The sequence below is a fragment of the Carassius auratus genome, unplaced genomic scaffold, assembly GCF_003368295.1.
Source record: "Carassius auratus strain Wakin unplaced genomic scaffold, ASM336829v1 scaf_tig00214400, whole genome shotgun sequence".
Lineage (NCBI taxonomy): Eukaryota > Metazoa > Chordata > Actinopteri > Cypriniformes > Cyprinidae > Carassius > Carassius auratus.
Window position 1 is genome coordinate 123,360 of NW_020527643.1, and position 26,270 is coordinate 149,629.

General features: G+C 38.7%; 1 protein-coding gene across 2 annotated transcripts in view; it reads right to left on the minus strand.

Annotated features, from left to right (window-relative positions):
- Positions 1-12,790: 12,790 nt before the first annotated feature.
- LOC113091948 (CUB and sushi domain-containing protein 1) overlaps positions 12,791-26,270 on the minus strand; it is a 546,185-nt gene continuing 532,705 nt past the window's right edge. Inside the window, exons 64-71 of one of the 2 annotated variants that reach the window (XM_026257628.1) lie at positions 22,510-22,689; positions 22,063-22,125; positions 21,008-21,169; positions 17,602-17,714; positions 17,312-17,399; positions 17,000-17,132; positions 16,661-16,717; positions 12,791-15,203 (exon numbers count right to left, since the gene is read on the minus strand). In XM_026257628.1, coding sequence (XP_026113413.1) covers positions 15,044-15,203; positions 16,661-16,717; positions 17,000-17,132; positions 17,312-17,399; positions 17,602-17,714; positions 21,008-21,169; positions 22,063-22,125; positions 22,510-22,689 — 956 coding nt within the window. In that variant the 3' untranslated portion in view covers positions 12,791-15,043. The remainder of the gene's footprint in view (positions 15,204-16,660; positions 16,718-16,999; positions 17,133-17,311; positions 17,400-17,601; positions 17,715-21,007; positions 21,170-22,062; positions 22,126-22,509; positions 22,690-26,270) is intronic. The other variant, XM_026257629.1, reaches the window with a different exon arrangement.

Here is a 26,270-nt window from a genome sequence, read left to right on the forward strand (position 1 = left end):
TTATTTTCAGTTATTGTTATACTCAGGCAATTTGATAATACCTAGAATATCAAAATCAATTGCGAGCGGCAGATCCTTTTCCTATTTGTCGCCTAAACTCTGGAATAACCTACCTAGCATTGTTCGGGAGGCAGACACACTCTTGCAGTTTAAATCTAGATTAAAGACCCATCTCTTTAACCTTGCTTACACAAAACATACTAATATGATTTTAATATCCAAATCCATTTAAGGATTTTTTGTCACGGTTCATAGATATATGGTGTCATCTTGTTGTCTGTGTGTAGGTTGCGGGTTGTATCACCTGATTGTTCTGTGTGGGCGTCCCCGCTGATTACTGATCAGCAGCAGCTGCGGCTTATTACATCTTGCCTATATTAATGCCTTGTCCTTTGTCTCATGTTTGTCAGATCGTTTGTTGGAGTCCTGGTGTTGTTCGTGTCTCGCGTAGTGTTGTACCTGCTCTGGATTACTCATCGCTGTTTCCTGTTGCCTGTCTGTTCCTGTGGATATTCGTTCTGGTCTTCCTCGTTCATCACTTCAGCCACGGTTACTTCACGGACTCCACTCACCACGGACCCCATCGCCCATCAAGGTCCCTGTGTTGCCATCTCTCCTGCTGCTTGTTTGTCTTGTCATTTCTGGAACATCTGACTTTATCAGCTAAAGCTCTATTAAAAGAGATATTAACTTGCTTTTGCATCCAGTCTTCTTTTCCGTGACATAATGATCTGGCCATCATTATGGATGCAGCGAGTTCAGCGGCTTTCACCGAGTTCATCAGCCACAGCATAACTCGAATGGATCAGCAGCAGGAGAGCATCTCTTCCACCGGACGCACTGTAACAGAAATGAGTCGAACCAGACAAATTAAATCAGTCTATCAAAGCGATGTTTGAAACACGAGAGCCGAATTCCTCAGGAAGTCATAAATCAGTTCTAGTGCCACAAGAACCAAGCAAGATGACCAACCAACTTGTTCACACAACAGCTTCAACATTAACACCACTAGAACAATTATTTACAATTTCAATTCAAAGAAGAGAAATTTGGTGCCAAATGTGTTGTTCGTAATTTAAATGCAACGCTGGACATCACATGGAAACCCATGAGTTAAACACTTCCATTGACTTCCCCCCCACCTAGCAGAACCAGACTGAAATTCCTAAGGGGGGGAAGGGCTTTAAACCTCTGTCTTCACAGGAAAGTCTTTGTCATGAGAATGGCAAAGAAACTGCTTTTGTACATATATATGGACCAGAATGAACTCAAAAAGACTCATAAATGAATCAGTCCATCGCATTACTCCATATTCATTTATGTGTAACCCACACATTTGACTATCATGTTATAATCACTTATTGTGTATGTTTTTTTTAATAACTATGGCATAGCTTAACGATTTATAATTGTGTTTGGTATGTGTGTGATCGAATCTTCTTGCTTGAATTAGCCCTGACAATAATTTATTTGTCCCATGTATCGTATTCGTGTTATAGGAATCATGTCCAAAATTAGAACCTGCAAGGCAGGAAAATTCGGACCACATGCTTGGTAAGATAAACAAATGATTTATGATACCCCCCGAGCCAAGACAATATCTGATTGGTCAAGACAACATTTGAGGTGTGGCCAACAGGCCAGTTTAAAAACGAAGGACATCGTAAAATCTTTGCTTTTAGTCTGCTTTTAGAGTCTGCTTTTAGTTCTAGCCTTGCTTGTGCTATCAGTCATGCGGGCTTTTAGTCTGCTTTTTAGTCTCTGCTATTAGTCATGCCTGCTCTTAGCTTTTAGCTTGTAGCTTTGCTACCTAGCTTTTAGCTTGTAGCTTTGCTACCTAGCTTTTAGCTTGTAGCTTTGCTACCTAGCTTTGGCTTTTAGCTTCTAGCCATGCTGTTTAATCATCATTGTTCTTTGAGCGCGGTTCTGCGTGCTTCAGCCTGCACGCCTGCTGCTACTTAGCCACGATGAGAAGGAACAAAACCTAGTCTCGTCAAACTTTATTTCTTTTTTTTCCGTTTGAGAGTTTCGTGTTCTGAGTTAAGTTTCGTAACGTCGAGTCTCCGACGCCTGACCTCGGGTGCCCGTTCAACTTCAACCAGCCCACACGACTCTGCACTTTCAGCCAACGCCCTACAACCACGGGCTTCCCAAGACGTCACTTCAGCGACTGAACTTCCAGCCAATCAACAACCTCGGGATAGCCCTTTCACCGAGACTCCTTTTTCACAGGAGACGCAAGTATCTTTACCTCCAGACTCTGACATTTGTGCTGGGGTATCTAATATAATTTTAACCCCATTGAGGAACTCAATGCGAGCGTTAATTAAGTGATAGATGGTTGTTCATGTCAATGCAATTTAACGTATTGCTGTGAACTTGGGATTCCATATTTCCATTCTCATCTTTCCCTAACTTTCGATCTTCCTGCAACTTGTGTGAATGTGTGTGTGTGTGCGTTTATGTGTTAGATTAGTTTATATGTCTTAGATTTATCTAATAAAGCCTTATTCATATTGAAAAGAGAAGTATCTTGTGTTTTGTGCTTACAAGTTAATGTATTAAACTGCCGATCTTGTTACTGTGCTAATTGATAGTGTTTCACTATAGTTTGGATATTAGTATCCAGCGCAGATTTTATGTCAAACGGCTCGTTCACTGAATCGCAGGGCGTCTAAGTGACCAGCCGTGAAACAGTGATTCTGCTCAAATTCCCTTTAAAATCTTAAATGATTCCCTTTGAGCTAAATTGACCTGTTTCCTTTACAGCACCATCCAGGCGCTGGTAACACAGGTGTCCGAGCTCTCCCAACAGATGCAACAACTTCACCCTCCCACTGCGCCAGCCCCGCCGACCATTTCCCCGCCGCCTTCAGAACAACGGGACATCTCGGAGCCCCGCCTCCCCGTGCCACAGACGTATTCCTGTGAGCCTGACTTTTGTAGAGCATTCCTCAACAAATGTTCTCTTCACTTCACTTTACAGCCCCGTACGTTCGAGAGGGAGGAGTCCAAAGTGGCATTCGTGCTCACGCTACTCACGGGGAAGGCGGCGCTGTGGGGAACGGCGGTTTGGGAGAACCGTGATCCTTGCTGCTGCTCCTCGTTCATGGCACTCGCCGCTGAGATGAGGAGGGTGTCGGTCGCTGATTATGCCATCGAGTTCCGCACCCTCACGGCGGAGTGTCGGTGGAACCAGGAGGCGCAGTGGGACGTTTCCTGCATGGGCTGGCTGATCGCGTCCACCGTGAAATCTACACCCTGGACTTACCTGAGACTTTTAATGGCCTGGTAGAGCTGGCATTACGTGTTGATTCACGCCTTCGATGAGTGGAGGCTATGGAGGAGTCTGGAGAACGATGCAGCGGTCTTCGAGCCAGTCCGGTGGATGCGGTCAGCCCAGCATCCGATCCTGAGCCCATGCAGGTGGGGAGAGCACGGCTTTCCCGGGAGGAGAGGGAACTCGAGGCTACTATCGGGCGGGATCTCTGCCGGGAAGTCCTCACCATCTACCCTCCTTCCGGTAAGACTGAGATGGGCTACCAATGACTTTACCTGCAGTGCACTTCTGGATTCCGGGGCCGAGGGCAATTGGATTACAACTTCGCTCAGCAACATGGCATCTCCACTTCCTCCCTCGAGCACCCCATCTCCGTCAGCGCACTCAATGGACAGTCACTACCTACTCTCTCACACATCACAGATTTCATCACACTCATCACCTCTGGTAACCACTCCGAAGAGACTCAGTTCCTTCTCATGGACTCACGCTCACATCGTCCTGGGCCACCCCTGGATTCTGGGAAACTGGATTCTGGGAACTGTCACTGAGTGGAGCACCCGTTGTCATAAGTCTTGTCTTTTGTCTGCTTGTTCCTCGGTGTCTGTTTCTGTTTTGCAGGATGAGACTGAGGATCTGTCTAACGTGCCCAAGGAGTACCTCGACCTGAAGGAGGTGTTCAGTAAGTCCCGGGCTGCTTCTCTCCCTCCACATCATCCCAACGATTGTGCTATAGACCTAGTGCCAGGTAAGTTTTCGCCTAAGGGCAAATTATACTCTTTGTCTGTTCCCGAGAGGGAGGCCATGGAGAAATACATTTCTGATTCTCTGGCAGCCAAGATCATTCGCCCTTCCTCTTCTACAGCGGGGCGGGGTTCTTTTTTGTGGGGAAGAAGGACGGTTCTTTGCGACCTTGTATTGATTACCGGGGGCTGAACAACATAACGGTTAAGAATACCTATCCTTTGCCGTTGATGTCTTCGGCCTTAGAGAAGTTGCAAGGAGCATCCGTCTTCACTAAATTGGACTTGAGTAATGCTTATCATTTGGTCCGCATCAGGGAGGGAGATGAGTGGAAGACTGCTTTTAACACCCCCAGAGGTCACTTTGAATACTTGGTTATGCCCTTCGGGCTTTCCAACTCGCCCGTCAATGATGTGTTGAGAGACATGGTTGATCAGTTCATATATGTCTACCTGGATGACATATTGATATTTTCTTTGTCTCTCCAGGAATATGTTCAACACGTCAGACGTGGTCTTTTTGTCAAGGCGGAGAAATGCGAATTTCATGCACAATCTGTTTCCTTCCTAGGGTACATCGTCTCGTCTGAGGGAATTCGCATGGATCCTGACAAGGTTAAGGCTGTGGTGGATTGGCCAAGTCCAGATTCCCGTAAGGCCCTACAGCAGTTTCTGGGGTTCACCAATTTCTACCGGCGTTTTATTCGCAACTTCAGCCAACTAGCCACACCTCTGACTGCCTTGACCTCCCCCAGAACAGCCTTCAGGTGGTCAGATGCAGTCGAGGCTGCATTTGCTAAACTGAAGAGTCACTTCCTTTCGGCTCCCATTCTGATTGCCCCTGATCCATCACATCAGTTCGTGGTGGAGGTCGATGCGTCAGAGGTGGGGGTAGGAGCAGTTCTTTCCCAGCGGTCTCCCTCAGATAACAAGATGCACCCTTGCATGTTTTACTCTCACCGTTTATCTCCTGCAAAAAGTAATTATGATATTGGTAACAGAGAGTTGTTGGCGGTCAAATTAGCGTTAGAGGAGTGGCGTCACTGGTTAGATGGTTCGGGGGTGCCCTTTATCGTTTGGACTGATAACAAGAACTTAGAGTATATACGATCAGCCAAAAGGCTCATTTCCAGGCAGGCTCGGTGGGCACTTTTTTTCGGTCGTTTTGATTTTACTCTATCGTACCGCCCGGGCTCCAAAAACATCAAGCCTGATGCACAGCTCGTGAATAGCTCTGTGAACTGTTTCATCCTGTCAAAAAGAGTTACTCAAGATGTGATGGAGCATTTGACTTGTTGAATGTAGTGAACGAATACGATCTTCTTGTAGGTGAAAGAGTTGAATGAACTGATACATCTCATATGTTAATGAAATGAATGAGTATACAGGGTCAGTCGGCCAAGCATGTTAATCTCAATCAGCAATCAGCAGATAAAAAGCGCAGTTACTGGTGCACATACGCTTGTTTTCATATTTGGAATACAGAACATAACACGTTTAATCCCCGATAAAGCCTCGTGCTTTGTTAATCTGAACAGTTTATTTAGTCTATTTATTTAATGCACACACTTTAATAAAGCCAAATTAGACATAACACATAAGACACTCTTTTTCGCCAACTGCTGGCGTATTTGTGTAATATAAAGAAATGGTCACTGAACAAATCAGTGAATGAATCAAAATTTCCACCACTAAATTCCATGCATCATAAATGGATTTAAAAAAAAAATTGTACACAAAGTGCCAATTTCTTAGCCCGCCCCAACCCGACCCGTGGGTTATGAGACGACCCGCGCATCACTATCCAGTACGTATCCAGACTAGATGGTGGATCAGCACATAGAAAGGACCGCCACATCCCTGAAAGACAGCGGAGACCAGGACAACTAGAGCCTCAGATACAGATCCCCTGTAAAGACCTTGTCTCAGATGACCACCAGGACAAGACCACAGGAAACAGGTGATTCTTCTGCACAATCTTACTTTCCTGCAGCCTGGAGTGCCAATTTTCTTAACCCGCTCCAACCCGACCCGTGGGTTATGAGACGACCCGCGCATCACTATACAGTACGTATCCAGACCAGATGGTGGATCAGCACCTAGAAAGGACCTCCACATCCCTGAAAGACAGCGGAGACCAGGACAACTAGAGCCTCAGATACAGATCCCCTGTAAAGACCTTGTCTCAGATGACCACCAGGACAAGACCACAGGAAACAGATGATTTTTCTGCACAATCTTGATTTCCTGCAGCCTGGAATTGAACTACTGGTTTTGTCTGTTCAGAGGAGAACTGGCCCCCCAACTGAGCCTGATTTCTCCCAAGGTTTTTTTCAAGTTTTGGTTCCTTGCCGCTGTCGCCTCTGGCTTGCTTAGTTTGGGGTCACTTCATCTACAGCGATATCGTTGACTTGATTGCAAATAAATGCACAGACACTATTTAAACAGAACAGAGATGACATAACTGAATTCAACGATGAACTGCCTTTAACTGTCTTTTTGCATTATTGACACACTGTTTTCCTAATGAATGTTGTTCAGTTGCTTTGACGCAATGTATTTTTTTTAAAGTGCTATATAAATAAGGCTGACTTGACTTGACTTTACTATCTTGTGTAAAAAGCTGCTGCTGCTGTAAATATGCTGCTGCTACAGCATATTTGCATGTTAGCCTCGCTCTTTACCTCATAGACACAACTTGTTAAACATGAAACCTTATTTAATTATTGTGTACTGTTGCTTTATTTAGGAACTGATAAATGGAATTTTCTAAATAGTGAAATTCCGTTTTTTTTTTTTTTTTTTTTTATCTTTAGATGATACATTTCAGGGGAACTCTATATTTAAATCTTTGTCAAGTAATGTCATTGGCAGAATGTTGCATGTAAAGGACCTATCAGCCTGTGCCATCTAGAGCAGAGTTATTCAATTCTTGTCCTGGAGGGCCAATGCACTGCAGAGTTTAGCTCCAACCCTGATCAAATTCACCTACCTGTGATTTTCTAATGATCCTGAAGACACTGATTAGCATGCTCAGGTGCGTTTGATCAGGGTTGGAGCTAAAATCTGCAGAGCATTGGCCCTCCAGGACAAGATTTGAATAACCCTGATCTAGAGTTTCATGAATGAGGTAACTTGAGTAAACAAATACAGTTTATTTATTTATTTATCAGTTAATCACATTTTTTAAATGCTAAAATTGTGCTCCTCTAAGCTGCACGTCTGGATATACTTGGTTATAATGCTCTTCATCATCCTTGCTTAAGAATTAAGTCCACCATGCCACTGAACAGTAACGCATAACCTGATTTTACCAAGTGAGATATATTCCTGGGACAACATCTTTGTTGTCCCTGGAACAACATTGTGATTAGCCAATCAGATTTGAAGAACTAGTTTATAGATTTTGTGAAGTTCACGCTTAAAATCACAGTTTGGTGCTTGTACATCAGTGTCATTCATCTATCATTTCCTCTGATTTTAGGGATTACTCATGGTTAGGGTTAGGTGTAGGGATATGGTCAAGAATATATTTTTGGAGTAAAATTTTGTGCCAGGGTCAACAAAATATGTTGACCTTGGAACACATCTAACTCCGCAAAATCACTACGTGCAAACAGTAGTCTCTTTTGAAGACAATTCGCTTTACTGCCTGCTTTTTGTGACTTTGGTTTTGGAGTTTTGAGGTCAGGATCATAGCACTGGCTTTAGTTAACAAAGTAATACCAGTAATATGTCAAATTTACATAAAAATGAGTTGTTTCCACACACACACACACACACACACACACACACACACACACACCATAGGCAGAAATCCCAGAGTGGTCAGGGTGGATGGGGGCATCAAAATCCCACAAAAATCTGTTCCCATGACTTATCACAAGAGACAAATGTTTATGTTTAATCACATAACCTTGGTTAAAGGAATTGCAGTCATTTCACAATACTTTTTAATCGACATGTATAAAATATTGCTTTTAATTTAATATTGCAAAGTTTTGCGCAAATCTTTTATGGAAATATGCCAACCTTGTTGTTGTTTATGTTAAATCGACCCCGGTTACCCGGTATTTAGCCTGTGGAAAGTAAGTTTTACTGAAGGAAACCCCACCAAAAATTGTGTATTTAATATCCCGCAATGCAATTTTTAATGGGGAACCCTCCTCGAAAAGTGATTAGGATATTTTTGGGCTAGTTTTAAGTAGGGGACATTTTTTTAGGGTACATTCCATAGACATAATGGTTTTTATATTGTATAAACTGTATTTTCTACATAGTGCCACATATGCTGTATCAGCATGTATGGGTATTACATGAAACACATGGATTTGCACTGAAATACTGCCAGCAAAATTGTCACATGTTTAGTTAATTTGCTGTGGTATGTTACTTTGCAAGAGACACTGCAGTAAGTTGATTTACAGGTAAGTGTCTATTTGCCATAGATTTCTAGGGAACAGTCTTTATTATGGCTGCAAAGCATGTCTGCATAGCTGATAATATTTAATAAAAGAGTTCCACTTGAGGAATAGATTATTGGAAGGCTGTTTCACTATTTAGCCTGATCGCAAAATGACTAAAAAGCTGGACAAACTGCATAATTACAACATAACTAATAATTACAAATAGTTTCAAACCTGTATTATTATTATTATTATTATTATTTATTGTATTTTTTTAGAACATAATTATTATTATTATTATTATTATTATTATTATTATTATTATTATTATTATTATTATTATTATTAAGATTCTTGCAGCTGTTTCCTTTAGGATAGTATAACCTCCAACCTAGTGCTCATATAAATAAATAATTTCTAATATAGAAATTAATAATAATAATAATAATAATAATATATTGTAGGTTTGGAATAACAGGCTGATAAAGAATGACAGAATTTTCAATTCCGTGTGAAGTAATCCTTTAAGGTTTATCTGCACAACTGGCTGTAATTTATTCGTCAGTCATCACATTTTGGTCAGAGAACACATTCTGAGTTTGTAGCCAACATATTTCAGTTATCAATAAAGCGTGCACATTGCAGTTTATGAAAGCAGGCTAGTGATTAAACATGCTGTAGCAGAAAATGGATCTTTATGGAGTGTGCAGATTAGCAGAATTTAATTTTATTTGACTCTGGCTGTTCTTTGTCAAGGAAGGTTGAAAATTTAAGCTGCTTTCCATTAAATTATTTAGCCACACAAAATGATTCTGAAAGTTAAGGAGGCTGGAATTGTTTGAAGATTAACTCGCTTGATCCTCACTGTTCCTGGCGACATCATTTTGGACGCAAAGTCCTGTGGATGAGTACAGGAAGATTGTGCAGGCATAAGCTGATCGTAGTTTCAACTCAATTCAAGCAACATTGCTCCTGCATTTATATTAATATTACCTCTGAAGACACTGCAGCGTCTGCTTAAAAACCACACAATCTGAATCCATTATGATCAACAACAACAGAACAGAAATACTATTACTACTGATGCTAGTCTGGGTGATATGGCTAAAACAGTTTAGATAGAATTACAGAAATGTTTCAGCATTTCAGCTATGTTTTTGAACATTCATTTTACAACGCATCTTTTTCCACAGTGAAAGGGATATTTATTTAATGAAATCAGAGGAAAGATCATTTTGATGAAATAGTTGATGTCACTCTCAAATGTTTAGTGGAAAATACTATTATTAACAATACAATTATTATCACTACTGCTAATAATTATAAATAATTAATAATGTTTATTTATTTATTTTTGCACCCTTGAAGGACACTTTGGGAAGGGGATGCCAAAACAAAGTTAACAACTTTCACAAAGTGTCCTTCTAAAAGTCTGTTATTGAAGGGAACATCCGATGGTCACTTTAGGGATGTGATTTCCATTTGTGATCACATGGTCTTGGGTTATATGCATTTTAATGCAAAGTTGGGGGTAGATTTCGACTTCACATACAAATCTAAGTAGTACAATTTTATTTGTCTTTATTTTAATATTATATAAATATCTTTGTTATTTATATAAATATGATTTCAGAAGGTTGAAAATGCTTAATAGTAAAGAAGACAATTAGACAACATTTGGATAAAATAATATTAAATGCACATATATTGCTTAGCAGGGAAAAACTGCTCTGCATATCAGGTTTATGAAAAGTCACTTAACCCAAGCGGAGACTTCACTACAACACCCGCTGGTTGCATTGGGAATCATGAGTGTGGAAAGAGACATCCATCCTGGTGAACTTAAACTCAGATTGATGTAGCAGAAGTAGGTTGACATGAAAGGGTTGAGTACACCGTATACTCTCAGTAAATGAAAGAAAAAGCAGTCGACCCAAGATTGCTCTTATTTTATGAGATATCTCCTCATTTATCAGAACTGACAAGTGAAATGATGATTCGTTTGGCAGAGAGCTGCTACACCTGATGCCAAGATGCTTACACTATTTTGAGAACGGATTTCTCACAAGACTCCTCAAGATTCACTAAGATGCAAGTGTAATGCTAGATGTGCTTCAAACAGACAGACGTTGCATAAAATGTACGTCCTTCTCAGAATATTTTAAAGTGATAGATTATTCTATATTATATAGTCTGTGTATTAGTCACATTTGTGTCCACATACATGTTCCTTACCCAGGGCCTAACACTTTCCATCAGTAGATTTATAAAACAAGGACCCATAAATTCAGTGCAGAACTTTGGCTGAGCTGTTATGCAAGATTTTTAATTATAAATGGTGTGGCTTAATTTTGCATGCTGCAGAGTATGAATGACAGAGAGGCAAACCAGGGTGTCAGACTTTATAAACTCAGATTCTCTACTGGCGTGCCAAAATGTGTTGGAGTTTAAATAGAAAAGCACATGTATCTGTCATCGTAACCACATGGGCAACAGTTTATGCAGAAGTTGTGTCTGGATGAGGTTACACAAGTCTCCTGCACAGTGAAATTGTATTTTGTATACCAGACAAAAAAAAATAAAAAATTGCAGACTGACAAAGAATGGACAAAAAAACAATAAGGTTTATGTTATATTAATAGCAATGCTCCTGGATTATTGTTTGTGCACACAACATTATGCCACTGGCAAAATTCAGAGAAAGAACACTTAACAATAAGTAAAATCTGTTTTAAAGACACTATCACTCCATTTAATGTGTTCCCAATGTATTTAAAAAGCCTTCCAACCTAATGTGTCTAAATAGAACTTTATCTAATAATTATACTGGGACTGTATGAAGGGTGGAAAGTGTAAACGGTCAGGTTTTGTGTACACATAATTATGTTTAAATAAGTGTTGTTGAGGTCTAGAGGTGTGACCCTTCATAACACCTCACAAACAAATAGACACTGGAAGGGTGCCATGAAAAACAAATGTGGAGTAAGCAAGATAAACTGAATACTGGTGACTGATTAACCACTTTTTTACTATTTTCCACACACACAAAAAAAAAAAAAAAAAAAAAAAAGAAACAATGAAACCAAGTGTATAATTTACCACTAGGAACTCTTACATTCAAGGGTTAGTGAGACAGTAAGTGTGAAATATGGTTCTAATGCAAATATAATCTAATGTTAGCAAAACCAATAAATTAAAAACAAATATAATAATACACACATAATAATAACTATAATAATAATCATAATAATAACAGGTGCCAGAAGACCTACCTCCGAAAAGCAGCTAACAACAAAACATCTGGTTACCATGCTGGAAAGGCACATCTGCAAGATAAGACTGTTTTACCACCCAAGGGAAACTACAGAGTTTAATTCTCACTTTGAAACAAACAAGTAAACCCTTTTAATCCTATACAATAAACATATAAATACCTGAGAGAACTGTAGAAACATTTCTCCAATCTTTCTGTTGATTTTCTTCAATTATTAATGCTTCAAAATACTACCGTCTAAAACACCGCAGATACAGATTTTTTTTTTCAGACAGATATTCGTCCTCTTGAATAATTAGAAGTCAGTGGAGATGATGCTGAGCTAGAAGTCTTTGAAGGAGTTTAGTAAGTTTAGTAAGGAGTTTTAAGTTTGCGCCAGACGATGGGCTTGTCGTTCTATTCATCAATGACCTTCTGTATCAAACCTGGTTCTCTCTCATCAACAAAACTTCAGCAAAGGCCAACCAGAGCCTCAACGAATTGCAGCAGTACTCTCTTTCCAACAGGCAAGACATGCAATTATTAAACTCTCCTTAACTGATAAATTAAGTATTACCAACCTCTTTTCTCAAAGGTATGTCTAAATGTGATCTAAGCTTATTTTACTATTATGTGATATCCAAAATAGACATTGATACCATAGCTACCATCCATACTTCTGGTGAGAGCGAATGTGGTCAGATAAATTAAACTCATAATAATTATTAGTATTACCTTATGTCTAATGGAACATGTTAATAGATCAATTTGTTAGAAGACAAAATATATATATATATAATTTTGCAAGTAGGGGTGTAAAAATGCTTTGATTTGCAATCCATAGTGCTGGTCACTACTCAGCAGTTTTATGTTGTGCTTATATATAGATAGTATTTTATTAGTAATATATATTTTTTTCAATATAAGTAGGGGGATTTTAGGGACATATTATTGCCCAATTTGTCACAATTTACCTGAATTCACGCCTATATATTTTACAAATTCTGATTTCATGATGCATTGCATTTAGTATAGACTCATAACAGAATTATCAAGCAAAATAGTATATGCCAAGAAATAACAGAAAGAACACTGTTAGAAAAAGTTTAATATTTATCTCAAATAATACTTTTCAAAATATTTGTCATTTAACAATCTGCAGTACAGTTCTCTAGGGTTCATGATTTTGCTATCGTCAAAGAACACATACGAGCTGAATATTTCATAAAAGCTCGTACATATCGACATTTGTTGGAAAATTTGAAACCATAGATATATACTTATGGGTAGATAAACAATTAATTTACATGTTTATACAGTAAAAACATTTATTTTAACAATTTTACCTACATGAATCAAAAAAGTACAGCATATTTAATAATTGTACAAATTCTGCATAAAAAATATATTTCTGTACAAAAACATCTTTTGCACCTACTTCAAGTCAGCAGCACATGATCGAATGACAATGGTGAGTAGCACGATTGTTGCTTTGAATGCAGTTTTACAGCTCGACAGTCGCAAAACTATTTTACAGTTGTGAGGAAACAAAATTGTACAAAACGCAACTCAACAAAGAAACATTATTGCAGCAAGCCTGAGAAAAGGCAAGACGTGGATCATCCGCAGTGTGAGATAACCCACACCGCCCTTTTAACGCCAACGGGCCGAAATCATTTCGATCTGAAAGCATGACTCAACGGAACACATCTAAACGCATTTGGAAACAAAACGTGGTTTTGATTGAAAATACAATCAACGTGAAAATGACATGAAATCTGACAGCAAGCCTACAACAATGTCATTGTGCACATTTTATGCTCTAAGCTGTCGTTGTGTAGTGCGCAAGTGCATATGATAACACAGCATTGAGAAAACATCAGGCATCACGTTGTTCACATGGAAAAATGGGAGCACTTAAAGTTTTAGCACATGCACTGGAATCAGCGTGGTCATGACATTTAAATCACAGTGAATATGCACCCCAGCAGCCCTACGCTCTTCATCTAGGTTAATGTACTAATGATATGGGTCATTGGGAACCGGTGTGGCCCGGTCATGCTTCTGAATCTAATAAGGCAGTGTTTCTTCGAGAGTAAGTTTGATCTTAACCCCGCTGATTTTGTGTCTCTAATGGGCACGGGAGATGCACACAGGTTCAGAAAAAGGAGGAATGGAAAAATAATGATAATACAAAAAATAAAATAAAATAAAATACTTGTGGGCTCAGATAAATCTTGTATAGGCATCCACACAGAGCTGATAAACAAACTCAAAATCTGCACCATCAACATACAGTCATGTTCTGCACAAGAGGTATATTTGATATGTAATGAAAGCAAATTGGTGATACGGCAAATTGGTGAGTAAAGCTATTATGATTTCAAACGTAAAAATGAAATGTAATTTGTCAGCATACCCAAGTCCAAGCAAGTGATCTGACTCGCCATGAAGGAACAGTACAACATGTGCGTGACGTGGTGTATGATGAATGCATTAAAAAGCAATCAAAAATGATGATTGTGAGTTTCAATTGTGTCCTTATCACCTTGTAAACATAAACAGAACTTCATTTCAAAAATAAATTCAGTTTCTCTTGATAGACGTAGCATGACATCATGCTCTCTATGGATATGGGTTTATGTTTATATACATATGGTCAATAAAACCCTGTATATTATTTTTTGTTTCTTCCAATACATTGATTTCATATCCATTTCATACTAGTGCAAAATTTGTGCGATAAAGTTTCTTTTTTTCAACGCAGCGGTTGAGTTCATCCTCCACCTGGAGGTTAGCGTCTCTCCTTTGAGCTTCTTGTAGCATCTTGTCACCTTCTAGTTGGAGATCTATTAAGTGTGCTAAGCCACAGTAGTCCAGTTGCGTTCTCATTTTGTGGTTTGTCTTCACTGAAGAAATACATTGTGTCAACAACTTTGTGGCATTCAAAGACACGTCAGTATCTTTTCCAGGAAGTCTTTTAAGGGGGAATACATAAAAAAGAGATAAAAGCAAAAAACCTTCATCCTTTAAGTGCCACGCACAGATTCCAGAAAGAATGTTGACCTCAGTTCTGGCCAAACATGCGTCAAGTGAGCTTCTTTCTTTGAAAAATCCTTTTTCTTTGATGTGTTTTTTCTTTCTTTTTTTTTCTGGGGTTTTGATGTTGGGGCTTTTTTATTTATTTTTTATTTTTTGCAAAAAACATAGTCATCGGTTTTATTTTGTCCATTGTAAGCTTGTGATAAAAAGTAAGTCGCATCTATAGCAAAGTGCAGTCAGTCGTAAAGGAGTGGCGTCTGGTACCCACTGCTCTGCTGCTTACCCATGAAGCTGGTTGGTCCAGAGCTGATAATGAAGGCTATACTACTGTGCAGACTGTATTGAGGGTCGTATCAAACCTCACAGCCTTGGCCTCTGTTGGCTTCATGTTTGTATCATACATGGGATTCTCAAATGAAGCTTGTCCATTACTGTTCTCGTGACCTGCATATCCGTTGTACTGAACTTTTGGTCTTGTTCTGGAGAGGAGAAAAACAAAGACGGCCAATGGTTAAGCGGAATAAAGACTTATTTCAATCCCAAAACGCATATGTATTAATTTGCTTACATTCATTACAACAAATTCCAGTGTCATTTTCATTATGGAAAAAACAACAACATAAGCTTTAGACATGTTAGATAAAACCTAACACAAAAGAACATGATGTCCTCATCTTAACATTGGGAATTGACAAGTATGTTAGTTGGGTTACATAACAAATTTAGGACAGGAAAATAGTTAATGAAATTTTTTCATTCAAAACATAAAAATGTGGGCATTTACTCACCCTTATGTAATTTTCACTCTCTACATTCTTATATGAAATGCATTCTAAAAGTAGTCCATATGACTTGTGTCCTAAGTAGAGATATCCTTACTTGGAACACTGTATCTCACAATGCATTTTGGTCAACTTGACATTTTTACGCAACACTGTATTAAAAATGCAAAATAATTTTATTTCCAAGAAGATGTCATGAGCTTGAATTAAACATGTAATATGACAAAAGCAATGAGGTCAGGTGATAATGTGGCATACTACTGTTTAAAACATTTATAGTGAAATTATGCGTATGGAATACTAGCATATTCTACTAGAATAATGCCTATGGAACACTACTGTAAATGCTGAATTATTGCATACTTTTTTCCCAAATAAAACAGATTTTAGCAGCATGTTGCACTGTGAAGCGTTGCTTTGTTTGTCATATGGCAGATTATTTTGCATTTTATTTCAATTTTGAGTAAAACTCTTGGCTGTTCTGATCAAATACTGAATTATTTTAATTTAGCATACTGAAATGTGAGATCAAATTGAATGCATTATGCTCTGTGGTATAATGCATTTTGGCAAATGTAGCTGATAATCTAGGTATTCTATATGGTAATACGCTATTTTTAAAACTCTTATTATTATTCAACTGGATATTTTTCTGCTTCTTACCACCAATAATTAAAACCATGGAAGAACAGAAAACAAATCACATTTTAGAAAGGTCACTGACTTCTTGATGATCTAAATTTTGAATACTGTAACTGATCCCCAGACTTGCTCTGATGACAGTGGGTGATTTATGATCTTGCTCAAATTGTATGGTCTAAATCTAAATAAATGACCTACATCCTGTTCCCAATTCATATTTCCACTGACAAACAGACACTGGCATGTCACCATATCAGACGCAATTCTCATGATATTCCAGTATGAAATGTACACAAACAGAAATAAGCAGGATGACTTTTAGTTGGTCAAATTAGGGTTGACAGAAATGACAATCTAATATAAGATTACAACAGTATGTAAATCACTTCTTTTCCCATAATTCCTGCACTCTGCCCTGCCTCAGACGAGATGAGAAAATAAAATGCAGACAATGAAGGTGTGTGTGGCTGTAAAGGGTTCATCGCCTGTGGCATTAGCTTCTGGTGACTTACCTTGAGGCAGCCAGGTCTTTGGGTCTCTCATTGTCATCTGTGCCTTGTGATAGAGCCCTGCCAATTTTTTTTTTATTATTTTAATATCGGGGAACTGTCATGCTTCATGACAACTTTGTCACATTGTTTTGTTTGTGTAGGAAAACTCCCATGCTCCTTTTTTTAGCAGTGCCTTAATTTGAACTCGGTGACATTTAAAGAGATTTGAATTGCTAACGTCTGTCACAATTACAGGCTTGGCAAAGGAGTTTCCTATCACTACAGTGACACAATGCTGATTCACATTCACTATGGACAAATAACATCAACACATGAGATATTAAAGTCAGCTGCTCTTACCTGTGTTTGTAGAGGTAAAAGGCAAACCCTGATAAAATAAGCGCAAAGAAGGGCACTAGAATGGCAGCTGCCACAGAGCTGCTGTTTGTGCCGTAGTAAGGATTAGACGGATCCATATCTGTGGTAATAAGACCTGAGGGAATATTCAGAAAATTTTAGAAAATTCAAACTGTTTGAAATTACAACCTGCCTGAAAATCTGTGTAGAATCATAAATTAAATAAGTATTAAAACTATAAGCCTTATACATGTTAATATTCATTTACTCTGCATGTATTAAAAAGCAGTGAAACTATGAAAATAAATAATCTACCTTGTCTTGTTAACTGAAATTTCCCAAAGTCCTTGCTATGAATGTGCCCTTGGTAAACAAACATTTTTTTCTCAGTTTCTGCTGTAACCTGTACAAAAAATTGACATGAAGATTTTTGCCAATACAGTGACTTTCAAATATATTGCTACAAAGATAAAGATAATATTAAATATAATATAATATAAAACTTATTTTATGAGTAAGAAAGCAATGCAAGACTGCAAATGACATGCACAGTATAAAATACAATGATTTATTCATTTGATTATTACCACTTTTGTGCTACTCACATATCCATCCATTGCCCAGTTATCATTTTTGAATTTGCTAAAATATTGTTCTGTTGGGCCTCTTATCTGGTAAACTTTTAATAATAGATGATTTTCTTCTTTCTTGTAAGTTCCTGCAAAACAACCCAAGAAAACAAACAAACAAACAAACAAACAAAAACAATATAAGGATATAATTAATTGAAATAACCAACAATATCCATCATCAGGATTTTATTTAATAAACCTGCATTTGTAAAGCCTTTCTGTTTATTTTTGGTCTAGGACTAGGAAGTAGGGCAAAGGAAAACATTTGGAAAATGCGGAAATCCTCCATAGCTATCAAACGCACTCAATTCATCTGAGAAATTGGATGTAATATCAGCACTGAAGAAATAAAATGCAATGCTAATTCAAATATTCACTCTCCATCCCCCATCAAAGTAAGACAATCCTTCTCTTTCAGCTTGTTTAATTTGTAAGAGCAGACTACTAAATATATTCAAACAAGACATTTGGATCAATGACATCATATTGTTGCCACAACAGCTGACCGCACATCACTTGATTTCTATACTGAACCACAAACAACGATGTTCCCTTTCAGTCAGTCACGTTCGACGTTACTTCAGTGACTGACGAATTGGAGATCTCGCAAGAGAGATGAATCGCCTTCAAGTGTTAACAAGCCAATGAATGTTGGGGTGAAATATTTGCATCTCACACCCCGCCCGCAGCGCGGGTATATAAGGATAGTGCGTGCAGTCGGACAGTCAGCTTTTTCGCTTCGGAGCCGAGATTTTCATCTACCAAACAAGAGTGTCTTCAAAACATCCTGTTAATTTATTATTTTTTTTTGTTCTTTTTAAAGATGGCCTTCCACTTGTGTGTTTCTGGATGTGGTCACTTCCTGGCTCCATCTGATAGTCACGATCGCTGCATTGCATACCTGGGGCTAGAGCACGCGGAGGAAGTGTTTGTGGATGAGTCATGTTCTCCTTGTGGGAACATGATCATTGCGATGTTCCGATCATGGCTTCTCTTCGTCAAACGAGGAGGAATCTCCCTCCCAATGCCCCATTCTAGTTCCTCCTCCCAGAGGAGGTCTACTTCAGATTTTGTGCTTCCTCATGGCCTAATGCGGTCATGGCCTAATGGTTAGAGGGTTGGACTCCCAATCGAAGGGTTGTGAGTTCTAGTCTCGGACCGGACGGAATTGTGGGTGGGTGTAGTGCATGAACAGCTCTCTCTCCACCTTCAATACCACGACTTAGGTGCCCTTGAGCAAGGCACTGAACCCCCAACTGCTCCCCGGGCGCCGCAGCATAAATGGCTGCCCACTGCTCCGGGTGTGTGCTCACAGTGTGTGTGTGTGCATTTCGGATGGGTTAAATGCAGAGTACAAATTCTGAGTATGGGTCACCATACTTGGCTGAATGTCACTTCACTTCACTTCACTTCACTCTGCCTTCACTACCCTTGACAGTGGGGTGGCTAAGGGCTATGTGGAGATCCCCCCAGTCGAGGATGATATTGTGATGCAGCTTTGCCAGCAATGCGCCGGCGCCTGGCGGGGTAATCCGCAACTCCCATTCAGGGCCTGTAAATTCTCATCCACTCTGACGGCCAAGGCTTACGGAGCTGCTGGACAAGCCGTCTCTGCTCTGCATGCCATGGCCCTCCTGCAGGTCTATCAGGCCAAGGTGCTAAAGCAGCTGCACAATGGTAGTTCTGACTCCGGTGTGATGCAGGAACTGCCCCTGAGACATGCAACCTGTAGACTCTGGATCCTGCTCTTCATGAGATGGTGAGGGCATCGCAAGCTTACGAGAAACATCAGAATCGGCTATGCGATTCAGTTCACCCAGTGTCCTCCCAAGTTCAGGGGCATCCGGGTTGATCTCTGTGCTGGTATCAGTTTGGAGTCGGTAAACCTGACAGTGCATCTCTCGATAGAGCATGCTCAATCGATGCTGAACTGCCTGGAGTCATTCCGGGGCAGGAGGGTGGTCCCATTGAAACAGTTTAGAGGCTCCTGGGGCATATGGCATCTGCTGCCACTGTCACGCAGCTTGGATTGCTTTATATGAGACAGTTTCAGTGCTGGCTTCACTGCCCAATCCCGAGATGGGCATGGCAATGCGGCACCCACCAGGTCTTAGTTACCCCATCCTGCCGCCAGACCTTCAGCCCATGGTCAGACCTTGCTTTTCTACGGACAGGGGTTCCCCTAGTGCAAGTGTCCAGTCATGTTGTTGTCTCAACAGATGCCTCTGCCGTAGTCTGGGGGGCTATGTGCAATGGGCATGCAGCATCAGGCACCTGGGCATGCCTTATCTGCAGTGGCATATCAATTGCCTCGTGTTGCTAGCAGAATGGCTTGCTCTGAGCCGCTTCAAATTGCTGCTGCACGACAAGCACATACTGGTATGGATAGACAATACTGTGACCGTTGCATACATCAACCACCTGGGCGGTCTATGCTCTTGTTGCAGGACTTGATCATTGGGTTCCTTAGGGGTGGTGCAAGGAGGCTGAATCCTCGTGAATTCTTTACATGGACTGCATGCAGAGCTTCAGGACCTGAGTCTGCCGAAGGGACATCTATATGCAGTACTGTCCTATGGCCAGTCCATATTTGTAATTTCCACGTTACCTCCTATACGCAGGATGTGGTTTCCTCAGCATTCCCCTACTTAGTTACACTTTCCCACTGTTATCCAACATCCCACTGTACAGGACAGCACTGGTGGATTTATCTGCCTAAGCCCTGTCCTATTTTCCAACCCATCTGGTGTGGGGGGACTTGCCGGCTTTAACAGGGCACTGGAGGGGGTCAACAATAGTTGCCCTTTCCAAACAGATTCCCAATTCGTCAGTCACGTAATGTAATGTAACATAATGTCGAAACATAACTGACTGAAAGGGACCATCTCAATTGCGTATGTAACCCTCCTTCCCTCCTTATGTTCCGTTGCCCCAGTTGCTGTACAAATGCTCTATGGCTGAGGCACACCATCTCGGCTGCTCAGCGAAAAACTGAATGTGCGACTGTATGCACTCTCCATACTCTGGGAGGCGGGGTGCGCGATGCAAATTTTGCATGCCAACATTCATTGGTTTGTTTTGTTAACACTTCAAAGGCGATTCGTCTCTCTAGCAAGATCCCCATTACATACATAACCGAGACGTTCCTCATTGTGACTATCAACGTTACTTAATAACATTCTTGTTTCTTGCTGTGCTCTGCTGCAAATAACCTGAAGTAGTCCTGCTCACAGACAGCTGTGTGGATATATTTACAGATATAAACAATGTAGCAAAATCTCCTCCTTCTGTCGTACAACATATCCACCATATTGTACCACCCAGCCCTACTGTCTTCATTGAACATGGTGTCAAAAACTGGTAGAAAACTCCAACATACCAGAGAGTTGAATGTGGACTCCATTCTGCTCCAGAAGAGTTACGTTGACCCGGCTGGTGGTGGCATTGAATGCACTGACTGTTACTGTGGCAGCCTGTCTCTTTCCCAGGTACTCATAGAATCCAGCCCAACCAGAGTTCAAAGAGAACACATCTGCAGGAACTAAACACAACACAGAGTAATCATTCCTACAGCTATGTAATTAAATGAAATACACTGCAATGAGGTAGAGCATTTTCACATTTGTCTCCCAAACTCTGGGATAGCCTTCCTGATAAGTTACAGCCTTCCTGAAAATGTTCGGGGTTCAGTCACACCCTTTCTTTTTAAATCTAGATTTAAGACATCTCTTTGGCCAAGCATTCATACAACGCATAACATAATCTTGTTCTAAATTCATATCTGATCAAATGCACATTATTATTCCTTAGCTTGGGTTAAACAAATTATTTTTGATTGGTTTGAAACAACACATATGCTAATTAAGTATACATTAAATTGTGCAAAGGTAACAAAGACAAGCACATTCCATACAGGTAACTGATGTCATTTAGTTGGTTTCAACAATACAATTTGTTGATTTAACTAGTAAAATTTCACCAACATCAGCTGCTTAAACATAAAGGTGAAGTTAGTTCTGAGAAAAGCAGACTTTGTTTGCAGATTCCACTTGTTACAAATGTAACAATATTTTATAACAAATAACTAAAGTGTCTAAAAACATTTGGACACTGCTAAATGTTAAAGGTAAAATGTCTAAATTCTGTCAAAGTAGCGGAAAACAGATTTCCAAAACACTTTTTCGCAAAACCTATGAAAGGTTTACAAATAGCTGTTCTTTGACAGTCAAAGTGGGATAGGCAAATTTTAACACTGAAAATAATCACACTTCACCTTTATTTTTTTTACGCTGACATTTTAAAAATACAATTTTCAGCAATGCAACATTACAGGCCCATTATTTCCAGTGACCATGGTTCAACTTCATGTAGCCCAACTTTATTTTTGATGGCAGCAAAATGGATCATTCAAGGGGAACTTGAAAGGTTTCATACCACGAATCTTGTTTTTCTGCAGGTCTGAATCTTCATTTGATTTGCTGTTTATTTTTGGTCCAACTAGGAAACAGAGCAAATAATTGATCATTTGACATTTGTGGATGCAACCTGCACAATGGAAATGACAGTTAATCAAAGTTTCTTGCTGTAGTTTCTCTTAGAATGAGTCATTTCTACATCAGTTTGACAGACATAAATAACTTTCATACATTCATAAATGCTGACACTGCTGTTCTGTTTAACAATGTACATTTTCAAAGAGATCAAAAACATATATATATATATATATATATATATATATATATATATATATATATATATATATATATATATATATATATATTCTTTTTTTCTTCTTTTTTTTTTTGTAAATCATGCCATGATTTTCATGTTTAGGTGCAGTAACACATATTCCATAAGTTATCAGTCCAGTTGTTTCAGTACCTTTGCAAACTGGAGGTTTTCCTGACCACCTTCCATCTGTTTTGCAGGTCCTGTGCTCTGATCCTCCTGATAGGTAGAAACCATCTTGGCATGTATACATGAGTGTGTAACCAAGAGTAGGAAGATCAATAGCCTTCACGTCTACATGGGATGGCGTCTCAGGCTGCCTGCAGGCATGTGCTAAAAAAAGAAAGAGAAAAACAAAACAATAAAAAAACAGCGACTCTTTAACTAATTACCACATATCAGAGCTGATTACTTCAAATGGGCAATCACATAAACCCATGCATTTTGGTTATTCACATGAAATAAGCCTAATGGTCAGACTTAAGTATCACTTTAATGCAATTTAGTTTCTTTCTTTCTTTATTTGCTTGTTTTTTTTGGCAGTACACTCTATTTTCATAGTCCATTTCAGACATTCTACTATCTTTAAGTAACTTTGCAACTACATGCCAACTAACTCTTGTTCATTTGCAACAACGAGTCTCTCATTAGTATTAGTGTAAGTAGAGTAATTAGTTATTACTGTTGCAGACAGTCTACTAATACTCTAATGACTGGTAGTTGACTTGTAATTGCAAAGTTACTTATAGTTAGTAGAATGCCTAAAATAGAGCATCAATATAAATGCCTTTTTTTTTTTAGATTTATATATTTTTTATTTGTCTTTCCCAGATCTCTATATCAAGGACATAAGACCCTACACACAATTAATATTATTTTAACATATATCCAGAAGCTTTAGAATTGCTTAAATTGTTTATCTTGCATCTATATGTATTTTTTTTCTGTTTATTTAATATTATGCTCAGTAATGTTTATATATATATATAAATATATATATATATATATATATATATATATATATATATATATATATATATATATATATATATATATTTTTTTTTTTTTTTTTTTTTTTTTTTTCAACAAAAAAAAGAAGGAAGAAAAACATAAGTAGAAGGTTTATTTGTTCTATGGTGGACTTATTAAGACATAATTACTGATATTCTATTTACAGCTTAAATTAATGTTTTTTAATTCCTGGAAACTGATTTCATTTCATTTGTTCACTAAACTCCATGAGAGTGGCATATTTAATCTAAATGAGTGTAAATGGAAAGGTTTTTGTTTATTTCATCACTTTTATCGCACAAATAAAATAAAATATACTACTGCGTGGTTCAGAAGTAGCATTTATTATTTATGCCGTTATTTTTTTATAACTCCTGATACATCTGTTGCAAGGATTACACATCACGTCCATGATGAACTAGCTGGTGCAAATGTGTTACTTTAATTTTAATTTAATTTTACTTTTACAATGTGTTAAATTAAGAATGAAGGGTTTGAGATATTTATTCAGATATTTTTTTCTTACGATTTAAATAAATAGTAAGAATAAAATGAACCTTAGGAAAATGTGGTGAGAACCTGAGAACGATATATATAAATAAAACTAATATACTAAATATATAAAACATTATAGAATATTAGAGTGTCTCCAGGAAATGCTTTCTAACTATCAATGGAAAAAATAAATAAAAATCATTCTGGCTTAAATATCATGGAATTGCTTAAGCAAAGTCAAGTCAAGTCATTGTATCTGTATGGAGCTTTTCACAATAAACGCTGTTTAAAATAAGCTTAACAGGAAATTATTATGTTTTTAATCATTATTAATATCTTTATGACGTGTTTAGCAGATTAGTTCTGGACTATAATATAGTTTTGATTTTGTAAAGCTACAATCAATCAAGCAGCTGAGATTTGCTATGTACTGTTATATACTATACAGTATATCACTGTATACAGAGTAGTATATATGTACAATGGTATGCATTGCTGTATGAGATAGGGTGTGTATATGCAGGTAAAGTTGGAAATACTATATATCCAACTATTAATACATTATACGTTGTTTTTTTAAAAAAAAACCTAAGCAGAACATCCCTAAAAAAAAAAACAGAGAATTGCAATAAAAGCAATATCAGAAAGATTTACAGTGGAGACCCAGGTGCATACAATAGAACGGTCGAGATAAAGCCACACCACTGAGAGAAACCTTCTGGGACATGCCTTGAGTACTGCCATCTTCCATAATATATGAGCCATGTCCTCACACCTCACTTTTCGTCAACTCAGTTCTCTCTGCTTCTCAGCTTCTGACAGTTTGACTGCTTTACACAGGCGAGACGCCCTAAGGATTTGGTGCGGCGCTCTGTCAAAGTGGTTCACGTATCTCAAATTTATATACAAGCTGTTTAAACTCAGCTAACTTTAATTCTTTTGCCCACATTTGTTCCTTTGGCAGCAATCATTTCAATACAAAAGTATCACAACGTGGAATTCACATATACAGCTCAGAGGATAATCACTGGGACAGAGGCAAGGATCAAGTGCATGACACTGCTCAGAACTTCTATCACAAAGTGGGTTTGCAAGAGCAAACTTCTGTCTGCTAAGCTGTCAGAGTCTTTGACATCGGCACCCTCAGCCGCCCTAACTCTGAAGTAATCTGTACTACTTCAAACAATGCCCTTCTGCAGTAATTTCCTGTGTAAAGATCTCGCTCTCACTCTCTCTCTTCACCTACCTTTGTTTTCCTGATAGTACATCATCAATCACACACTGATGAAACCTTGTTTCGAATGTAATGCTATGGCTGTGTTCCAAAACTTAAGGAGCTGCCTTGCTGTCAGACGCCTACACAGGAAACTTCCATTTGAGGCAGTATGCCAAGTGAAATGAAACATCATAAGTGGCCTACAAAGGCAGCAAATAGTGCTCTTCACATGTAGCACCTACTTGATTTCAACAGAGATTGCTATTTGCATGTTGCTAAGCTAATAATGTGATACTCTAATTCAGTTTTTACACTAGATTTTCTGCTGAGTAACAGTAAACGGAGATGGCACGACAAAAGAGGCCCAAAATCAGATGCAAATCACGATCAGACAAATGCGTTGCATATGTGCCCAAGAGATATAAAACAGGTTAAATATACCTGCAGCAACTCTAACTCATGCAATGCAAAATGTGTTTTGACTGGAAATGATGACAAGAGCAAAAAAAAAAAAAAACTTTCTCAGGTTTTTGAGCCCATAAGTCATGATTTCAAACCACGATCAAGGACTTTATAGCGTTCCAGGCAAGTCACGCCCAAACTTCCTTTGGCAAGCGCAAGAAATTGTAGGTAGATTATTAATTTTATTGCAACGTTATATTATCCTTAAATAATTTTTTCAATGTGTACAACTTGCATAAACACGGCATCCATAGACAAAATTATCCGTAGAGGCTGCCATTGTTGTTTCGCGTCCTGTGTGACGTCAAAGCTCGGAACTCAGAGTACATCAATCTAGTATGAGTTCATGGATGGGAAGTCATGGGTTTGACTGCCATTCCAGTGCACTTTCACAGGTATAAGGTTGAAAAAACACGGTTTACGGGTTGCCTGGAACACAGCATAAATTTGTTTGATCACATCTCATAGTTACCACAAACTTGTCAACACTTGACACTTATCAATGAGAAATGTCCTCTTCCAGTCATACTTCTGAATCAGTCTCTTGTCAATCAGCCATTTCAACCATTTCATCATCACTTCAGCTCGAGTTGGTAAGCTACAATCCATACCATCTTTTCTATGTATTGACAAGTCTCCAGGGCTATCATTCTTTTACGACAATACGCGGAAGACCAATCCAGAGCCGAAGAGAGATCGTTTATGAATCATTTAGAAATTAGGTAAAATT